The 22455-nt window shown below is 43.9% G+C and overlaps 1 protein-coding gene across 1 annotated transcript in view; it reads left to right on the top strand.

Annotated features, from left to right (window-relative positions):
* Positions 1-22455, top strand: part of LOC144494658 (doublesex- and mab-3-related transcription factor 1-like) — a 142823-nt gene that overhangs the window by 70128 nt on the left and 50240 nt on the right. Inside the window, 1 exon segment of the mRNA XM_078213862.1 lies at positions 15794-16080. Within this exon segment, the coding sequence (XP_078069988.1) occupies positions 15794-16080 (287 nt within the window).

Here is a 22455-nt window from a genome sequence, read left to right as displayed (position 1 = left end):
AGGCTTTGGACTGTTCTGTTATGTAAAGGGCTGATGATGGAAGGTAATTGGGGTATTCGGATCTCTTCAACGTTGTGACTTACTTTGGGTGCTGTCTAAAATGGAGGAACTGTCTCTTTCTGCTGTGACATTGTCCCCTTGTTCCTCCTCACAATCAAACTGTAGTTTCTGTGGTTAAAGTCTGTTTATTCATTGTAGCCCATTGGGTTTCAATTTGATTTTCTCTTGTTCCTAAGCTCTTGTCTTTTGGTTTCCTGCTGGTCATTTTGGTCTTGGACCTTCTTGGTTTAAGATTTGCTTTGAGCGCTGCCTTTTTGCTTGTCTGGTTTGGTGCTTATGAAGGAGCTGGAATATCTGCACTGCACTTCTTATGCACATATATGCTGGAACTCTACCGCCCCGCTCACCACGGAATCAGAGCGGACAATTGAAATGTCTGTTGACCTCGGGTGGGAATTTCCGGTCTGGCTTGAGTGAGGCCATAAAATCCCACCCATAGTGTCAATTCTTGTGGGGAATTGTGTGCGCGTGCGCGCCCAATGGAGTGACATACCTGGGACAGATTTGAAAAGGTCACACAAATGGTACGCTCCCCTTTGTATAGCCAAAAACCTGGAGAAACATACTCGACCTTCTGTCAGTGTGTGACGGAGAAGTCTCCAGAAATTCTGAATGTTTAGTACGTCCGTGATCTTAGCCAAGGCATTATTACCCCATTCATCTGAAGATTGAGGAACCCTACAAAGGCAAATGACATTGTGGGTCCTTGGTCATTGAAGCTAAAGTTCCATGAGAATGTTCTAGTGTCAGGTACTTCTGAAACGTATTTACTGTTGTTAGTTTCAGAAACACAACAGACAATTTATCTTAGAATCTTAGAAACCCTACAGCACAGAAAGAGGCCATTCGGCCCATCGAGTCTGCACCGACCGCAATCCCACCCAGGCCCTACCCCCACATCCCTACATATTTACCCACTAATCCCTCTAACCTACGCATCCCAGGACACTAAGAGCAATTTAAGCATGGCCAATCAACCTAACCCGCACATCTTTGGACTGTGGGAGGAAACCGGAGCACCCGAAGGAAACCCACGCAGACACGAGGAGAATGTGCAAACTCCACACAGACAGTGACCCAAGCTGGGAATCGAACCCAAGTCCCTGGAGCTGTGAAGCAGCAGTGCTAACCACTGTGCTACCGCGCCGCCCCCTTTATGCAAAGCAAAATCCAACAGAAAGAGTAATCCGATAAGTTACCAGGTAATCTTGTTTTAAGTGATGTTGGTTGAGAATAAAGGTTGTGCAGAGCACTGGGAGACCTCCCCTGTCCTTCTCTGGGATCTTTTGCAGCACCTATGAAGGCAAATGGGGCCTAAGATTAACTTCTCATCTGAAAGGCAGCATTTGCAACAGTGCGGCACTCTCTCGGTACTGCACTGAAGTGTCAGTCCAGATGATTTTACTCATGTTTCAAGAATAGGTTTGAATCCATCACGACTTTCTACACCGAGGCAAAAGCATCATCACTGAACCACAACTGACCCCGAATGACAAGTCAGTTTGTCTTTTCATGATGGTGTTGGCTGATAGGGCGCGAGATACTGGGGAAAAAGATTCCTCTGTTCTTTCAAAATACTTTCACATCTATAGAATGGGCTGATGGGTCTTCAGCTTCGACAGCGGGATGGATTTTCACCATCGAGGCAGAGAGCTTGAGTCGGGAGGTTTCCTGACACGGACCTGCCTGCACATAAAGGGCTCCATCCCACACTATTTCTGCTTCAGGGAATTGAAGATGTGATGGAGTTGGACCTGGCATTTTGGAAGAGGCCACAGTGGGCAAGCGAGCATCGCAGGGGGCGGGCAATGTCACAGTGGGCAGGTTAAAAGACTATCCTCGTTCTCTGAGACTTTGACCTTGTTTTTGAGGTAGTCAGACTGATGTGTGAGAAGCTGGAGGATCCACCGTTGCAGCAATAATTCTGCTGGCTTGCAAAGAGCGATGAATGTGTAGACTTTGGGGCTTTTCAGGACATATGACTGGGATCCTTGTAATCTAATTTGACAGCTGATAGGGTGAATCAGACACGCTGTGCTCACCCTGAAACCGGAAAATCCCATTTGAGGTCAACGGACCTTTCCATTGTCCGCCCCTAGTCCGCTCCAATTCCCGTGGCAGGCGGGACGGTAAAATTAACCTCGATGAGTCGGGGGTTATGGAATGGCCTGGTTGGATTGCAGACTTGGAATCGAGAGCAAATAACTTTCATAATGGTACTCTGGCGGCATCTTCATTAGATTAATCTTCATTATTCTCACCTCCGTTGTGAGTGTTGTTGGGCAGAAATTTGGGTCTGGAACTGCTTGGTTCAAATGTCTGCTTGGTTCATGATGTCATGATTCAAAATGATGGACAAAGGAATGTCAAATGAACTGGTTAATTGCTTGTCGGCTAATAACATCAACAAGAAATTGGGTCTCAAAATGAATCAAAATTATAATATTACGAGCAGTAGCTCTTCATTGCAGTAATTGCCACAGAGTTTTGTAATCTTTATTACAAGATGACTGTCTACATTGCCTTGACCTTGTGTTTTTTGCCATCTTATGCTTGGAGCCAGGATCTGATGTATTTCCTTGAATCCCACAAGAGAAGGACTAGTGTGTTCAGGTTCACAACATGAAACTTGGCACATCTAAGACAAGAACTTGTATTGTATTTCTTTTACATTTAATCAAAGCAACAACTTGTACTTATGAGGCATATTTAACATAGAAAAATGATTCAAAGAGCTTCATGGAGGAGTAATCAAAAAAAATGGACGCTGAGCCAAAAGAGACATTGGGAGCTCTAGTTAAAAAATGAATTTTAAGGAGGCTCATAAGTGGGGTGCAGGACAAGGGAATTACAGTGGCCTTGATGGCCGCCTAGGAGGAAGGAGAAATCTATACAGAAGAGGTCAGGGTCAGGAACAGAGTGTTACTGGAGGACGGTGGTGCATTGAGGTTACAAGGAGGAGATCAGAGATGAGGAATGGAAGGATTTAATCACACAGATTGGAATTTTAAATTTAGGGTCCACGCCGTGGATGTTTGTATGGAATTTGAAAGTGTTTGACAAAGTACCACGTAAAAAGATTATTAACAATCATGAAATAGTGTCAATTTGGATGAAACATTGGCTTAAGGACAGAAAACAGTGCATGGTGGTTACGAGGCATTGATGCATTGAGATCGAGTGACAGCTGTGAAAGGGGAACGTAACTTTGCTGACTGAGGGAGGGAAGTAGTAGCCCTACAGCGGCTTGTGGGAGACAGAAGGAAGAACCTGGATTACACAAGGGAAGTCAATATCTTTAGATGATAGATCAGGCATGATTCTGGGGATAGCATTTTCCTGAATATAGGAGGAAAAATGGTGCTTGAGGAAGATCCAAGTGTCTTGTCCGCCTCCCAGCCAGCCCTGTATAGAGATCATGGCCAGAGCGAAGGGATGTATGTCTGAGTGCACATCTAGCAGCCATTGATCGTTCTACAGGACTTAGCTGCCTTAGCGGTCACAACATCTCCAGGGAGGAAGCTAACCACTCACATGCAAGAGCCATGGCGGCACTTGGAACTTGAATGGATTCTCTCCTCCACTCATTGCTCAAGGCTGAGCATGGCTTCTGACATCTCCACCAGATGTTCCCCTACGTATCTCTGCATCTCCACTCAGTTCCTTACAACCATTTCAAGAGGGATGTTATCAGCATGCAGGTCAACAGTCCTCCGGCTGTCAGAGACCTTGACTGTCACATCCTCCATTAGCTGTAGGGATGTGTCTGGTGTGTTAACCAAATTGTGACCCCCAAGTCTAACCATGAATGCATACTCACTGAGGGTACGGTCTCTGCGGGCTGGTGGAGCATTTATAGGAATGATGTGATGGTTCATCCTCTGAGTGTTCAGTGTCATCATCCTCAGAGCTGAAGGTTGAGCTTGGTACAGCCTGGCTTGGACATTTCATTTAACTGCAAGGACCTGCAGTGGAGAATTCAAAGAATTAGTCACACAATCCCATTTCCCATCAATGTATCATGCTGTACGTCCAGTTATCAACACCAGATCGGATGTCTTGAAGTTCTGACCTCCATGTGCACATGAGTGGCCAGTTTCTTTCTGGATAAATTGGCTGCCTGCACTTTGGCAGAGGTCAGTCTTGGAACGCTCCATTGTAATATGTGCCCATTTATCTGGCAGGCTGACAAAAGAATTAAGTGTCCTCCCAATAGTGCCTAACCTCTTTATGAGCGTATGTACCTGTTATATCTCCTGTGCCCTCCCTATTAAATGTTCCACACAGGCACTGCTCTGCAACTGGCACATCTTGCACATGCATTCAGTCCACATGTTCTATCTGAGCTGAGGCTGCAACCCAAACTCCCATCTGGCATTCTTCTTCACTCGGGCATTTACATCGCTGTATGCCCTCATGAGTATCAGTTGGCAGTGATGACACCGTGTCACTTAACCTTTATAGGTCAGTCACCTTTTTGTGGCACTGGACCCAATCATGCTTTTGGACTCCACAGATATTAATCTCTGCTGGCAGGCCACTCTGCTGGTGAAAGAGTCTCCTGTTGCCAACACTGGGAAACGAGGCCTCCCGCCGTTTCCGGATGGCCAGAAGAAGAACCTGTAGGGAGACATCGCTCAACTGTGGGGGCCACTCATCTATACTGGGACATTACAGGTAATGGGTATCAGCAGGTGGCAGAGCAGCAGCAGTCTCGGCAAGAGCGGGTGACAGGGGGATCAGCAGTTCCACAAATCCATTGGGAGGTGATAGATTAGAATGGAGGGAAGATGCAGCAGTTTCCAAAATCACCACCCACTCACAAGCAGTAACACTGATCCTGCTGAATGACAGGGAGCGAATGCCTGTCCGGCTGATGTTTATTAAATATGACAACTAGAACTTCAATCCTGTGAACAGGGCTGGTGACTTCTGGCTCCTCCCCATAATTAACCGGGGCTCTAACCTCTGCATATTGTATCTAATTGAATGGCCACCATGCGTGGCCAGCCATGCTGACTATGAGCGAAAGTGCCACGCATTTAAGGTCCCACAATCGGGACCCATGACATTAGAAGAAGATTTTGCCCATGAGTAATTAAAAATAATGTCCATGATGCCAAACTTGGAGGAATGACAAACAGTGAGGATGATACAAATTGACTGCAACAAGACAGATAGGCAAGCAGAATGGGCAGACTGGTGGCAAATGGAATTTAGTACAGAGTAGTGTGAGGTGATGCATTTTTACCAAAAGAGATCGTATAGACTTAATGGCATAGCTTTAAAGAGTGTACAAGGGATCTGGGAGTGCATATGCCTAGATCTTTGAAAGTGGCAGGGCATATTGAGAGTGGTCAGCAAAGCATTTGGGATCTTGGGCATCATCAGCAGGGAAGTTATGCTGCACATTTATAGGCTCTGGGTAGGCCACAATTATTATGTGTAGTTCTGGTCACCACAATCATGGAAGAATGTGAGGGTCTTTTGACAGGCTGCTTCCTACGAGGGTGATGGAAATGGAGACAATCATTGATTTCAAAAAGAAATTGGACGAGCATTTGAAGGAAATAAACTTAGAGTCAGTGGGATAGAGAGATGGAATGGGACTGATGGGATTGGTATGCGAGAAGCTGGCATAGATTGGGTAGGCAGAATAGCCTCTTGTGTTGGTCAACAAAAATGGGTTCATGGCAATCAGAAGACATGTAGGAGAGCCTTGGATGCATTGAGGGTTTACGAGAATGGGAGGGTGGCTGGGGAACATATGAATAGTCCAGTCTGGAAGTGCTCAAAGGCACCAATGATGGGCTGGGGTCGGGAGGGCGTGGACAGTTATGGAGATGCTCTTTGCAATATGAAGCTAAACTCAGGGTTAAACTGAATGCTGAGGCAAGAGTCTCTGGTTCAGCCTAGAAGAGGCTGGGGTGGGGATGGAACTGGGGACAACTTTGCAGAGCTTGTGGGGACTGAAGTTAGGTGGCTTTGTTTTTCCCATTGTAGAAGTAATGGATGAATTATGCATGAATGAGGATCACGCTTAGTGTATACCTATATGGGAGGTCTGCTGATGAAGATATAAGATGCATTCGGGTCTGGGGTTGCTTTTGGCACCTCTCTGATTTTTGTGCTGCCTGTTAGGTGAGTTAATGGATGCTGGGAAGTGTGGTGCGGATTTAGTCCACCTGAACCCTGGTCACTTTTGGATGGACACATGCAAATGAGGCAGTAGTGATGTATTAAGTGCTGTTTTCTGTCATTTCCATATAATTTGTAGTGAATCATAATCACAACAATACAAAGCTGGTGTCCTGGGTTACTGGTTGAAGAAGCAGTGAATTTCCAAAGACTATCTAATTGCAAATGTTGTTTAAACCATAGAGACACAGAATTTCAAGCCTTAGGATGGATAGAACAGAGGCAGGAGGGGTTAAAATTGGAAGTCTCACTCATTGTTGTTCAGTGTGTTTTTAGGGTGGTATGAATAACCCAGACTCAAAGATGGGTTGATCATTCATTTATGTTAATGAGGCAGCATGCTGGCAGCTATTTGGAGTAATTGGCCATGCACTGGGTTTCTCAGGGCACTTGAAACCCGTCAGTTGAAGGGACCCGTTGGATAAGTGTATTTCTTGTGGAGCTGAAGTGGTCTCCCTCAGCTCCCAAGGCTAATCTGCTTGCCTCCTGCTGATCATCGGAACCTAGCCCTGTGATCGACCGTCTCTCCCTCCCATCCCTCCACCTACCATCTCCATGCACGCACAGCCCCCCCTCTGCAATTCTTTATCCATCATCTTTCTTTCCTCCTCTCCATTCCCAAAGTTGTGGCTTTGTATCACAAGACTTACTCACCTGGCAGCAGTCAGCCTCTCAATCTGATTAGCTGTCAGATTGGGATTGGAGTTGAAAAATTCCACTCGGGGTCTGCCGTTAAATAAGCCAGGGCCTTGCAAATTTTCCTGTATTGCTGGGTTTCTCTGCCAGCACCATTCTATGTGCCACTCTCTCTCAGTCTCCCCGTCAACATGGGGACCATTGAAGTTTACAATACAGCAAGAGGCCACTTGGACTGATGCATCTGAACCAGCTCTTTATGGCCTGGTCTCTATCCAGAGCGCTTGTTATCTTCCTTTGCTTCAAATATTTATCTCACAATAAAAGATACAACACCTTCTACCTCAACTTCTCTTCATGGCAGAGTATTCCATGCTCAACAACGGCATCATCTGCTTCACACTCACCTCGTGACAACTTTAAATTAACCACTTATCACTAACTCTTCAGCCAGCTTAAATAATCTCTCTCTATTCGTCCAATCAGAAAAGTTAATAACTTTAAAAACCTTTATTCAATCTTCCCTGAGCCATCTCAGTAAAATAGTTCCAGGATCTTAAATCTCTTCCCATAATGATAATTTCCCACCTCTGGTGTGATCTTGATGAGCCTGTGGCATATCCACCCTTATCAACTTAATGTCCTTTCTTTTCTATAATGTCCCAAAAACTACATACAGAACTTTTAATTGTGATATAACCAACAGCTCGAAGAAAATTATAATTACTTGTTCCTTACTGTCCTATTTCTCAAATGGTGAACATGTCATTAAGATCATCCTGTGGCTGGAAAAGTAACATTTCAATGTGTGCAAAGCAGTAATGAAGTTGCACCTAAATCTTGGTAGGATCTCAAAGCTTGCCTAATTATTATGTTGGATTATTTTTCAGCATCAAGGGTGTCATATGAATGGTTGCACCATTTCTACAGGCCTTCGTATACCGACTGTTGATGAATTTAGGGGTTCAATCTGCAGATAGACAAATACACAGAGCTATGACACTGTTGTAGCTTTGCACATGCAGATACAGCAGTAGTCTAAATTTGGTCAGTGCTACAATGCTGAACCTTGGGGATGGCACTGTGGAGTGGCATAGCTAGCTCACAAGCACTTCATGCAGCACCAGCATTCTGGATATATATCCTTCGTCTTTGCTGGGCAGGAGCCTTGGAAGTTGCTACTTGACAGCACTCTGGACTGCAGCGGTTCAAGAAGACTCATCATCTTCTCAAGGGGAATAGAGGTTGAGCAATATATGTTGGCCTTGCAATGGCATTCATATCCTCACAATGAATGAAACACTTCAACATCAACAGCCCGTAAACATTGGTTGTCTGCTCTGCCACTTTGTCTGCAGGCTCCAGCTTGCATCTAGGGTTCCATTTTTTGGGGTTTTTTTTAATTAACATTTTTTTGTTACTCCATTCTAAAAGTTACAAAGCTAATATACAGAGCGGACAGGGCAGGCCCTTAATCCATCTCCCTGCTTGCTCCAAAAACCAATTCAAATTGAATCCAATTCATGGTCCCCAAAGAGAGACATACAAGATCCAAGCAGACAAAGAAAAGCATTGCACTCCATCTTGGGCTTGATCTTAGTTTCTATTTTTTTGCAAGAGTATACGTTACTCATAGAATAGCTGAAAGAACATTACAAACATTCCAAAATGCCCATCACACAATGTAATAATATTCAGGTTCTTTACATACATCAAGTTGCATTTTGAGGTGCTTCAATACAATTAGAGAAACATTACAGACATTTCAAAATGGTCCTTACAAATGGTGCAAAGGTAATTAAAAGTAGTCTACATAGAACAGTTTGCATTCTGAAGTGCTTCCATACAATTGTGACACATGTAACATTCACTATGCATTCAGTGAGTCGTTCAACCTGAGGGGGTTCTGCTCCCCTTGGTTCACTGTGGCTGAAATGTGATGGACAGCAACCTTTCCCATCATGTCTCTGTGGCGGCAGCCCCAAGCTTTAGTCTGTCCCTCAGCACATAGTCCTGGATTTGGAATGTGCCAGTCTGCAACACTCAGTCGGAGACAATTCCTGCACTGAATACGAACAAGTTTCGGGCAGACCAACGAGCATCTTTTACCGAGTTGCTGATCCTCCAGCAACAGCTAATGTTTGTCTTGGAATACATCCCTGGGGGCAACACAGAGTCTTGCGTCATAGAGCTGCTTGGGATGAATCTCGACAAAAACCACCTCGTGTCTTTCCAGACCTTCTTTGCAAAGGCACCTTCCACAAGGAGGAGGACAACTACCCCACTGTTGTCACCTTGAGGGCAATGTACAGGTGGGGTGAGACTCCAGGTGTGTAGGAAGGATGTGACCGTGACGGTCTTTCTCACCACCAGCCAAGCTAAGTCTTGGTGCTTGTTTGAAAGTTCTGGTGATGAGGCATTCTACCAAATGACTTTGGCAGTCTGCTCATGGAACCATTTGACAGGATCCATCATCTCCTTTTCCAGTCGGGCCTTGAAGAAGTTATGTGGAGACCACCGCCTGATGGACTCATGGCCAAAGGTGTTTCTCTGCATAAAGTTTTCCTTGAGGGACAGGTGGTACAGTATGGTCCAACTACTTGAAGTGTTCTGCAGCGGCATGACCAGACCATCCTTCGCAACACTGGGGGCAGGTAGAATTTCAGTACGTAGTGACACTTGGTGTTTGCGTAATGAGGACGCACAGCTTGATGCAGCCACACAGTTCCTATCGCATGCTCTGGTCCCACCAAACCATATCCCCAGCATATTCAGGCCGTCTTCCTGACAGTGAAGAGGACTAAGGATTGGTCTGCCCAGTTCCTAAAGAACATGGCCTTGCTTTTGCCATGATTCACCTTGGCAACCAAGGCCAATTTGAACTGGTCGCAGATGTTGACCAGTCTGCACATCAACAGTGGACCTGAGCAGAAGATGGTAACATTGTCTATGTACAGTGAGGCTTTGACCCGAGTGTCTCTGCTGCCTCGGATCATCACTCCTTTTATACCTGAAACCTTCCATATGTACTCAGCAAAGGGTTCTATACAACAGATGAACAGGACAGGGGAGAGAGCGGGCAGCACTGCCTGAACTGGCAGACTCCAGAATTAATTAGAAAGTTTTCTGATTCCCATCCATTGATTGAAATTGCACTAGCGATGTTTGTATAGAGCATTTGGATCCAATTGTGGGTTCCCTCTGCAAGCCCCATTTTGAAGAGTACATCCACCATGTAGATGTGCGATATTCTTTTAAATGTCTTTACCAGGCTGATAAGGCAGGTGTCCACTCCTGTCCTGCACATAAGCAGTCATATCCCTGAATCACGCAAGGCTGTCAGAGATGCTGGAACAGAGCAGGTCTGAACGGGGAGGATCACCAGCTCCAGAGTAGTTTCTGCCCAGAACCTGTTAATTGTCTGCCCTTCAGCTTTGATTAATAAATTGAAAAGATTTTTCAGTAGACTTTTATTACTGCCCCTTAACCGTGAGACAATTCTCCCTAATCGTTTCAGTTTTACTTCAGCACAACTGTTCTCTTCCACTGCTAATTTCATTTCTAGGTTTTTGTAGTCTGCACCCAGAGTTGTGAACAGTTATGCAATTAAGACTAACCTGGAAAATTTAGTGGAATTTGCACCTGATCTTTCAGAGGGATTGCTGTGGTTCAGAACTATTTAGAACTGACCGTGAACCTATAATAACTAATCTACTTCAATCTGGCACACATCCATACAGCACGTCCAAGGTGCAGCCCCTGACTGCTCTGAAGCTGCAGACACCAGACTGCAGCCCTTCAATTCTCCCTTAGGCTGGAACCAATCTCCTGAGCATACAACCTTCTACAGAATAACCCCAAACGCCATCACCTAGGTTAGGTGGATTAGCCATGGTAAAATGCATGGGGTTACAGGGATAGGGAGGGTTGGATGGGCGTGGGTTAGATGCTGTTCCGGAGAGTTGGTGCAGACTTGACTGGCCTAATGGCCTCCTTCTGCACTGTAGGGAATCTATCACCTGGAGTCAGCCTCGTCACTCCTTCAGAGTCCAAGCCCAGGGTGCCCGACCTTCTCATCGCAGATGACACTAAGATGGTTGGAAGAGCAAAGTGTGCAGAGGACGCTGAAAGTCTGCAAAGGGATATAGATAATCTAGGTGAATGGGTGAGGGTCTGGCAAATGGAGTACAATGTTGGTAAATGTGAGGCCATCCATTTTGGTAGGAATAACAGCAAAATGGCCTATTATTTAAATGGTAAAAAATTGCAACATGCTGCTGTACAGAGGGACCTGGGTGTCCTTGTGCAGGAATCTCAAGGAGTTGGTTTGCAGGTGCAGCAGGTAATTAAGAAGGCAAATAGAATTTTGTCCTTTATTGCTAGAAGGAAGGAGTTTAAAAACAGCAAGATTATGTTGCAGCTGTATAAGGTGCTAGTGAGGCCACACCTGGAGTACTGTGTACAGTTTTGGTCTCCTTACTTGAGAAAGGATATACTGGCATTGGAGGGGGTACAGAGGAGATTCACTAGGTTGATTCCAGAGTTGAGAGAGTTGGCTTATGAGGAGAGACTGAATAGATTGGGGCTATACTCATGAAGAATGAGGGGAGATCTTATAGAAACATACGATTATTAAGGGAATAGATAAGTTAGAAGCAGGGAAGTTGTTTCCACTGGCGGGTGAAACTAGAACTAGGGGGCATAGCCTCAAAATAAGGGGAAGCAGATTTAGGACTGAGTTGAGGAGGAACTTCTTCACACAAAGGGTTGTGAATCTGTGGAATTCCCTGCCCAGTGAAGCAGTTGAGGCTACCTCATTAAATTTTTAAGGCAAGGATAGATACATTTTTGAACAGTAAAGGAATTAAGGGTTATGGTGAGCGGTAAGTGGAGCTAAGTCCACAAAATGATCAGCCATGATCTTATTGAATGCAGAGCAGACGCGAGGGGCCAGATGGCCTACTCCTGCTCCTAGTTCTTATGTTCTTTATGTTGTTATGATCCATTTGTATGTGCACCACCAGTTCTTATTCATACTCTGTACCTACCTCCAACCTGGTAACATGTCGCCTAGCACCAGGGCATATATCCTAGACTTTAAGGGTAGTGAGTACATAGGGAAAGTTTGACACAAATGAAAGAGAGAAGAAGCACAGCAAAAGAGAAATTTAAAGAGTGCTTGAAAAGGATCAACAAATGAACAATGAGAAAAAAGTCAGTCATACAGTGAGAGAGGAAAGAGCGAGACTGGAAGACAGATCAACGAATAGAGAATTAGCCGGAAAGTACAAAGTTCATTGCAAGAAAAGGACGGTTTTGCTTTTTTTTGTGTGAACAAAGCCACAGAACCTCCATTAGTGCGTTTTAACGTTACAGAGTGTGACAACTTTGAAGTCCTCATTTTCAAATCTCTGGTGAACTCGAGTCACAGTGGGTGACCAATCTTTTATTGGCTTGTCGAAAAAGTTGTTCTAGATTACATGTCACACAAGGGCCCTTGTCCTTCAATAAGTGGACTCGAGATTATGTTAGTCATATGAAATCTTGAGGCCAAACACGGATACTCTGGTCTCTGGGATTGCCATGTGCAGATGTGACTGGAAAATGCACAGGAGAGTGTGTGTGCCCTTCTCTCTCCAGCCCTTTCACCAAAAGAGATAAAAGGATTAATGAGACATACAGTGTAATTTTCTGAGGGTCAACCCCTTCTCTCCTTGCCTGGTTTACGCATGCTGCTGTTGTAATGTCCTGGAGTGTCAATATAAATGCTGCAGTCTAACTTCCTTGTAAGTAAGTAATTAGCCATAATCACTATTTCAAGTAGATATGCAAATGAGTGGGTCCAGGAAACCCTGCTCTAACTAATTCTCCTGATCACTGGTGGATGCCAAAATATTTTTTTTGTGCTATAAAGTAGTTGTGAGCACACAACTCACTGCATTGAAATTCTCCCCTTTATAAATCTCCCCATTGCTAAACCACCTTCCTGGAGGAGGTCGTAGACCAGCTAAACTGGCTACAATAATCCACCCACAGACAAGCAAGGGTGCCGACTACCAGTCCAGGACTCCGTGTTCTGCAACCCAAATTTAACCTCAGGTATCAAGAACAAACAAATTGCTTCTACCCTTTATAGCTTCATTGTGTCTGGTACAAGCAAAACTCACCAAGAAACTTTTCTGTATTTATGTACTCTCCCTGCAAGCACTGTGCAATCAAAATAACAATTATGCAAAAGTACTTAAAAACGCAAAACATGCTCGCAGGGTTAATTCTATCTAATGCAAAGGCGAGCATGAAGTGCCAATAAAATCACAGTAACAAGTCCAATACACCTCTGTTAGACTGCAGTTGTAACTTTATTGGTATCAACAACATGGCGAGGCAGTGTTGCAGTGGTATTGTCATTCAGTAGTAATCCAGAGACCCAGGGTAATGCTCTGGGGACCCAGGTTTGAATCCCACCATAGCAGGTAGAAAAATTTGTATTCAATAAAAACCTGGAATTAAAAATCTAATGAATAGATTGTTGTAAAAACCATTGATTAAGGAAGGCAATCTGTCATCCTTCCCTGTTCTGGCCTATATGTTATTCCAGATCCACAGCAATGTGGTTGACTCTTAAATGCCTTCAGGGGTAGGCAATAAATTCTGGCTCAAAAAAACCGCAGCAACAGAAAAAACTATTCAGAAACAACACCGTAACAACTGTCGAGACTTCAACTGCAGTATTCTTGTCAGATATATTTGCCACAACAGGCAAATAGATACCATAATTTCGATTTTCGTTACTCCGGTTATCCAGCATCCTAATTATCCATTAATACCCTGCCTGCAGTGTTGAATCTACCTGATGAATTACAAATAAAAGCAAGAAAAAAAGAGCTTTTTTCTTGGTGAACAAAACCATTTAATCCTTTTCATTGATTTCATTCCAGTCCTAAAGTATTGCCTTTTTTCTGTCTGTCTAGCTTTTATTTGAGACATAATTTAAAAATCCGGTACTTGCACACTATAACCCCAGGGTCAATTGATTTATTCCGGACCTTCATTTTTCTCCTCCAGTTTCAGTTTTCTGAAAGATGAGAATGTTTTGGTGAAAATTTATTGCTTTACCTTCAGTCCAGGGTTGTTAAAAAGGCAGCGAAATTAAACAACTTTTTGTGCTTTTCATACTCTGAAAATGTTACACCTGTCCTTTTGGCAAAATACACCTGTGTGCAGCTCTGATATATGCATTAGATTTAAACTAATCTATAGTCAACTATTCTTGCCTTCCCATTCCCACAGTTAGCTCTGGTGTCCCCGAAGGATCTATCTTTGGCCCCATTGAATTTCTCATTTACATGCTGCCCTGTAGCAATGTTATCCGAAAGCACATCAAGTCCAACTCTACCTCACCACCGCCTCTCTCTACCCCTCCGCTGCCTCTAATTTGCCAAGCTCGCATGACATTTCTCTTCCTTGTTTTCGTATCACCTTAATTGTCTCGCCCCTCAACATCTCTGAAATTTCCTACATAATCCTCCCAAAGTATCTGCGCCGCACAAACTCTAGCCTCTTGTGCAATCCCGATTTTAATCACCCCACTATTTACGGCTGTGCCTTAAGCTAACTCGATTCTAATTTCTGAAATTCACTCCCTACACCTCTCTCCCCTTTCCTCCTTTAAAATCTACCTCCTTTGCCCACACATTTGGTCATCTGCCCTGATATCTCCAGATGTGGTTTTGTGTCCATTTTTGATTGATAACACTCCTGTGAAGTACTTTAGGGTGTTTTGCTGTATTAATTTATTTTGATGTGGAAATGTCGGCGTTGGACTGGGGTAAACACAGTAAGGAGTCTAACAACACCAGGTTAAAGTCCGACAGGTTTATTTGGTAGCTTTCGGACGAAGGAGCAGCCCTCCGAAAGCTAGTGGCGTTTGCTACCAAATAAACCTGTCGGACTTTAACCTGGTGTTGTTAGACTCCTTAATTTACTTTGGCAGGGATTTTCCAGCTCTATACACACATACACATAGACATAGCTGGGAAATCGCAGTCGATGTGAGTAATCAAAAGGGAAGAAAATGGATTGAGTAAACTGGAATGAAAAATATAAAAACACAGTAAGAGCTTCTATAAGTAGATAAAAAGGAAGAGAATAGCTGAAATAAACATTGGTCCGTTAGAGGATGAGACTGGGGAATAAATATTAGGAAACAAGGAAATGGCTGGAATTTTGAACAAATATTTTGCACGTCTTTGTGGTAGAAGAGACTAAAGACATCCCAATAATGGTAGAAAATGAGGGGACAAAGAAACATAGAAAGGGAGTAAAGAAGGGAGTAAAGAACTTAAAATAATCACAACCACTAGAGAAAAATACTAGGCAAAATAATCTTAGACCGAGATGAGGACAAATTTCTTCTCTCAGAGGGTCGCAAATCTTTGGTATTCTCTACACCATGGAACTGTAGTGGCTGTCATTGAATATATTAAAGATTGAGATGGACATATTTTTGATCTACACGGGTGTCAACGTTTATGGGGAACAGGAGGGACGTTGAAGTTGAGGCCAAGATCAGATCAGCCCTGATCTTGATGAATGGCAAAGCAGGCTGTGTGCCCTGCTCCTAGTCTTATGTTCTTTTAAGGCTCTGTATGATTGCATGCAAAAAAAACGGTGAAAGAATAACTTGAGCGCATGCTGCTGTTTCACAGAGGACTTAACTCTTAAAATATATTAATCATTTTGTTTGCCAGTAACACAAAATATTGTTTTGAACCGTTATATATTCTGAGCACACATTTGAGTTATATGTGAGTTTAAAATCTTATTTAGACATGAATATTGCTTAAAACTGGGAAATGTACATAGTTGTAAGTTACCATCCTTTTATTTTCCTTTACAGAGGGGCGTTTGCATCTCCAGGATATCCCTTCCATAACCAGCAGAGGGCACCTGGAGGCTACCCCAGACCTGGTAGTGGACTCTTCCTACTACAGCAACTTTTATCAGCCATCTCTCTATCCAGCTTACTACAACAATTTATACAACTATCCCCAGTACCAGGTGGCGGTGGCAGGAGATTCACCTGCTTCTGACGTCAGCTCCACACTGGGAGGGACAACTGTGAAAAACAGCCTTCGAGGCCTCTCTGCGTCACTTGTGTCTGGTCAGACAGGAAACCAGTGGCAGGTAGGCTGGACATTGATTTCCAATGACAAAATATTATTATTGTCATTTTGCAAATGAGTATATAAGTATTAGAATTTATGAATAAGCTGGCAATTGTAGTAGCAAAATAAGGTAGTGAAATGCTGATTATATGAAAATAATGGTTTGTGTGAGGAGGCTTTGGAGAGGTTTTCTGACCTTTTTTCCACCGGGTACACTGGTTTCCCAGCTACAAGGTGGAGGATAAATGGAATGGGACCTGATCAGTTTTGAGCCTTTTATATGCCTTTGGATATCTGGGACTTCCCTTGCAGGATGGGCCTGGAAGAATACTGGGCAACACCACATTCATTGAATGGAAGTGAGGGTCTGGATGTGTCCCCTGACACCTGACCCTATTTTCTGAAATTGGTCCAAAGGGCATCCCACTGTGAGGTGTTTCTAGAAGCTGGAAGGGGCCTTGTGTCAGAATCCCTTACCAACTGTGCGCGCGTGTTGGGTGGGCGAGACGTTCCCATTATAAATTTACAATACAACCTTTTGTACCATTAACCACCTGATCCACAGGCCTGTTGCAATATTAACCGTCCCCAGTTGTCTTGTGCTGGGTCACGTTAGGAGAATCCATAGAATCCTTACAATGTAGAAGGAAGCCATTTGGCCCATCACGTCTGCACTGACTCTCCAACAGTGCATCCTACCCAGGCCCTATCCTCTTAACCGCACATCTTGGAACACTAAGGGGCAATTTAGCATGGCCAATCCATCCAACCTGCGCATCTTTTGGATTGTGAAAGAAAAGCGGAGCACCCAGAGGAAATCCACGCAGACACGGGGAGAATGTGCAAACTCCACACGGACAGTCACCCAAGACTGGAATTGAACCCACGTCCCTGTTGCTAACCACTGTGCCACCGTGCCGCCCCCAAATGATAGGGATGAGTCTACAAATGTACTATATTAAAGACCCAGGACACCAGATTTGGCTGTGCTTGGCCTATGAAGGCACAACACTGTACAGAGTGGGAGAGAACATAAGAAATAGGAGCAGGAGTAGGCCATCTAGCCCCTCGAGCCTGCCCCGCCATTCAGTAAGATCATGGCTGATCTGAAGTGGATCAGTTCCACTTACCCGCCTGATCCCGATAACCCCTAATTCCCTTACCGATCAGGAATCCATCTATCCGTGATTTAAACATATTCAACGAGGTAGCCTCCACCACTTCAGTGGGAAGAGAATTCCAGAGATTCACCATCCTCTGAGAGAAGAAGTTCCTCCTCAACTCTGTCCTAAACTGACCCCCCTTTATTTTGAGGCTGTGCCCTCTAGTTCTAGCTTCCTTTCTAAGTGGAAAGAACCTCTCCACCTCTACCCTATCCAGCCCCTTCATTATCTCATAGGTCTCTATAAGATACCCCCTCAGCCTTCTAAATTCCAACGAGTACAAACCCAATCTGCTCAGTCTCTCCTCATAATCAACACCCCTCATTTCTGCTATCAACCTGGTGAACCTTCTCTGCACTCCCTCCAAGGCCAATATATCCTTCCGCAAATAAGGGGACCAATACTGCACACAGTATTCCAGCTGCAGCCTCACCAATGCCGTGTACAGATGCAGCAAAACATCTCTGCTTTTATATTCTATCCCCCTTGCGATATAGGCCAACATCCCATTTGCCTTCTTGATCACCTGTTGCACCTGCAGACTGGGTTTTTGCGTCTCATGCACAAGGACCCCCAGGTCCCTTTGCACAGTAGCATGTTGTAATTTTTTTCCATTTAGATAATAATCCAATTTGCTATTATTTCCTCCAAAGTGAATAACCTCGCATTTGTCAACGTTATACTCCATCTGCCAGATCCTTGCCCAATCACTCAGCCTGTCCAAATCTCTCTGCAGACCTTCTACGCCCTCCACACGATTCACTTTTCCACTTATCTTTGTGTCGTCTGCAAACTTTGTTACCCTACACTCAGTCCCCTCCTCCAGATCGTCTATATAAATGGTAAATAGTTGAGGCCCCAGTACCGATCCCTGCGGCACGCCACTAGTTACCTTCTGCCAACCAGAAAAGCACCCATTTATTCCGACTCTCTGCTTCCTGTCGGATAGCCAATCCCCAATCCACGCTAACACCCTACCCCCAACTCCGTGTGACCCAATCTTCTTCAGCAACCTTTTGTGAGGCACCTTATCAAACGCTTTTTGGAAATCCAAAAACACCGCATCCACCGGTTCCCCTCCGTCAACCGCACTAGTCACATCTTCATAAAAATCCAACAAGTTTGTCAAGCACGACTTTCCCTTCATGAATCCATGCTGCGTCTGCTTAATCGAACCATTCTTATCCAGATGGCCTGCTATTTCTTCTTTAATGATGGATTCCAGCATTTTCCCAACTACAGACGTTAAGCTAGCCGGCCTGTAGTTACCCGCCTTTTGTCTATTTCCTTTTTTAAACAGTGGCGTAACATTAGCCGTTTTCCAATCCGCCGGCACTACCTCAGAATCCAACGAATTTTGATAAATAACCACTAACGCATCCGCTATTACCTCTGACATTTCTTTCAGTCATGATGTGGAGATGCCGGCGTTGGACTGGGGTAAACACAGTAAGAAGTTTAACAACACCAGGTTAAAGTCCAACAGGTTTATTTGGTAGCAAAAGCCACACAAGCTTTCGAAGCTCTAAGCCCCTTCTTCAGGTGAGTGGGAATTCTGTTCACAAACAGAGTTTATAAAGACACAGACTCAATTTACATGAATAATGGTTGGAATGCGAATACTTACAACTAATCAAGTCTTTAAGAAACAAAACAATGGGAGTGGAGAGAGCATCAAGACAGGCTAAAAAGATGTGTATTGTCTCCAGACAAGACAGCCAGTGAAACTCTGCAGGTCCACGCAACTGTGGGCGTTACAAATAGTGTGACATGAACCCAATATCCCGGTTGAGGCCGTCCGCGTGTGTGCGGAACTTGGCTATCAGTTTCTGCTCAGCGACTCTGCGCTGTCGTGTGTCGCGAAGGCCGCCTTGGAGAACGCTTACCCGAATATTCGGGTAAGCGTTCTCCAAGGCGGCCTTCGCGACACACGACAGCGCAGAGTCGCTGAGCAGAAACTGATAGCCAAGTTCCGCACACACGCGGACGGCCTCAACCGGGATATTGGGTTCATGTCACACTATTTGTAACGCCCACAGTTGCGTGGACCTGCAGAGTTTCACTGGCTGTCTTGTCTGGAGACAATACACATCTTTTTAGCCTGTCTTGATGCTCTCTCCACTCCCATTGTTTTGTTTCTTAAAGACTTGATTAGTTGTAAGTATTCGCATTCCAACCATTATTCATGTAAATTGAGTCTGTGTCTTTATAAACTCTGTTTGTGAACAGAATTCCCACTCACCTGAAGAAGGGGCTTAGAGCTTCGAAAGCTTGTGTGGCTTTTGCTACCAAATAAACCTGTTGGACTTTAACCTGGTGTTGTTAAACTTCTTACTGAATTTCTTTCAGTACCCTGGGATGCATTCCATCCGGGCCTGGGGACTTGTCCACCTTCAGTCCCGTTAGTCTACCAAGCACTGCCTCCCTGGTAACATTAATTGTATTGAGTGCCTCTCCTCCTACCAACCTTCTATCGTTAATATTCGGTAAACTATTTGTGTCTTCCACCGTGAAGACCGACACAAAAAACCTATTTAAAGTTTCAGCCATTTCCTCATTTCCCACTATTAAATCCCCCCTCTCGTCCTCCAAGGGTCCAACATTCACTCTTGCCACTCTATTCCTTTTTATATATTTGTAAAAATATATAAAACCAGAGAACCAGGAACTTTGCCCTTTATATTCCTTGACATGTAAATTTAAAAAAGGATCCTTTTAATCCTTTAAATTGAAGGAAGCATTTTGAAACACTGCTATTAAATTAATTTCTCACAATTTAGTTTAGATATGTCTTTACTAATGCAGCTGCCCATTCTACGTCTGTTCATCCCATTGCCCCCCCCCCCCCCCGCCCCGTGTAATGTTCCCTTTATTTTCTTTCCTTGCTTTAATTTAGATTCTATCTCTCACACACTCCTCCCCACTGCGCCCTGTCTGTCCCCTATCAAGATGAGCAGGTAAACTGGTCTCTTCAGTCAATATAAGGACTGAAGAGCCACTTGTAAATTGTCAGTTTCTCTGACAGGATTTCAGGATGTCCTGACCGAGAGGCTTTAGATTAGAAACTTAAAATATGGAAATTCATAGCAGGAGCTAAGTTTCTGCTGCTCCAAGGCACAGGGGGAACATTTTGAACCTGTCAAAATGGTGCTATTGGGATGGGGAGATGTAATTTTAAAAAAGAAATCTCAATCCCTTTGCCAATCTGTTCATTTCTGGATTGAGCAGAGACGGGATGGGGGTTAATTGTGGCCAACCAACCCACTCCCAGGAGGAGGGATCTTGGGCCTTGTTTTTAACCTGCCTTACAAGTTTGACCCTGGCCGGCCAGGTTTTGCAGTCCACGGGAGTTCAGAGCTGAAAGGAGGTAAGGTAAAGCTAAGTGTTCTTGCAGCACAGCTTGTAGGCCAGGAAAAGCAAGAATCCAGCCCATCAAGCTACCTTCATTTCAAACCCCCCACCCATCCAATTTGATCTCTGTGCCATTCCCCCCACTCCCCAATCCAGCGCTCCCACTAATGTGCCAGTTTCCTTTTCTGCACCCTCCTATTTCCTGCCTGACAGTGAACCCAGCCTGTTGATCGGTTTGCCTTTGGGTGGGAGCCTGTTGGAAAATAAATAGATGCACAGTTAAAACTTCAGAGCATCCCAACCGGAACCCCATCCCATCTCCACATTACCTGAGTAACCTACTGCTATTATTCTTCGGGCTGTTGTTCACCAGCCAGCTGTGTGCTGCTTTCTTGTTTTATTAATGAATGTTTGACTTCATATTCCTTTAATGCTCATCAGCAATTCTACATAAAACCTATGTAGCTAGCTGTATATGAGTACTGGTGACCTGTTAATCAGGATAATGATTGTGTGTTAAACCTGTACTTACAAACACAAAACAGCTTGATAATTTTACACCTTTTAATATTCCCGTTACTTGCTTTAACTTATGGACGCAGACATGTTTTGTTAAAAATAGGTTGCATTCGTCAGATCTAACATTGCATATCTGGGTGAAAGGGTTTATTTACGTTGCATATGTTTTCATTTTCAGAGAAATGAAAGTGATGAGAAGGTAAGTACTCACGTTCATTTGTCTCTGCATGGCAATTTCTTCCCTCCTAATTTTTTCAAAATGCTTTCAGATCTAATATCTTGATTCTTCTGAGTATTTTTGTCCATGTACTGCATGCACTAATTTTATGTTTCTTCTCATTTTGTGCATTTTTAACCTTGCCTTTTACCAAGGTTTGCCTGGAGTTCTTGTAGCTGAGACTGTACTATATATGACTTTCAACATCACGGTTTATCCTTGCAATAATGCTGCAGGACATGTCATGTGAATATTATAACAAACAGAAGGCCCTGCATACGTTACAGGTGAAATTTCTGGCTGGGCCTCACACACAACAGCAGTCTTGGTGAAAAATCTCTGGCATTGCATCTATATAACCAGTGCTACTGGCCTTAAAATGAATTTTATTTTGAGTTTCAAGAAAGGTTATGAATTGGAATAGGTGATTGTTGGAACTGGCTAGTAATCTGAATTCTGGGCTTTAAGACCCTTCAGAGATTGTCCTGCTGTTAATGCCTTTGTTAAAATAGCAGCCAAAAAAGCTTCATACACACTCGCACTCATTAACACCGCACCCCCATTTAGTTTCCCAGAACAAGTTAGTTTGCTGTCAACCTCAAAAGAAAGAGCACACTCTGGAAAAACCGTAACAAAAATAATCTGAGCAAAATGTTCGAGCTTAGTCAAATTGTCAAAGGAAACGAATTAATGGGCTGAGGCAATACTGAAAAGTAAAATCCAGTGCAGTGCTCAAAGAAGAAAGACACGATCGTGCTGATAGGCCACTGAAGAACTCTAACCTGACCAGAGGAATGAGTGGGAAGCTCTTCAAAATTGTACCTGATGTCAAAACATCCACTGTGGATTCACAGATGCTGAGTAAGTCCTAATTGTATTTACTTTAACTGTGATAACTCTCAGGCAGGAAAAGCAATGCACATTAAATTGTATGTTAAAATCTCTCTCAATGCATGTCAATCGTTAGTATTTTTCAGGGTTAATTTGCTTCTCAGTGTATAAATCTAACAGTTCGTTTTTGTTTGCTACCCTTTTTTTGTGTTCACAGGTAAATCTCAATCACCTAGTTCCAGTTATTTATCACAGAGGCCCAAATATTGTGGAGAGCACTGCGGATGTATCAGAACCCATTCACGCTGTTTCC

The sequence above is a fragment of the Mustelus asterias genome, chromosome 6 (assembly GCF_964213995.1).
Source record: "Mustelus asterias chromosome 6, sMusAst1.hap1.1, whole genome shotgun sequence".
NCBI lineage: Eukaryota > Metazoa > Chordata > Chondrichthyes > Carcharhiniformes > Triakidae > Mustelus > Mustelus asterias.
This window is presented reverse-complemented; position numbering and strand designations above follow the sequence as displayed.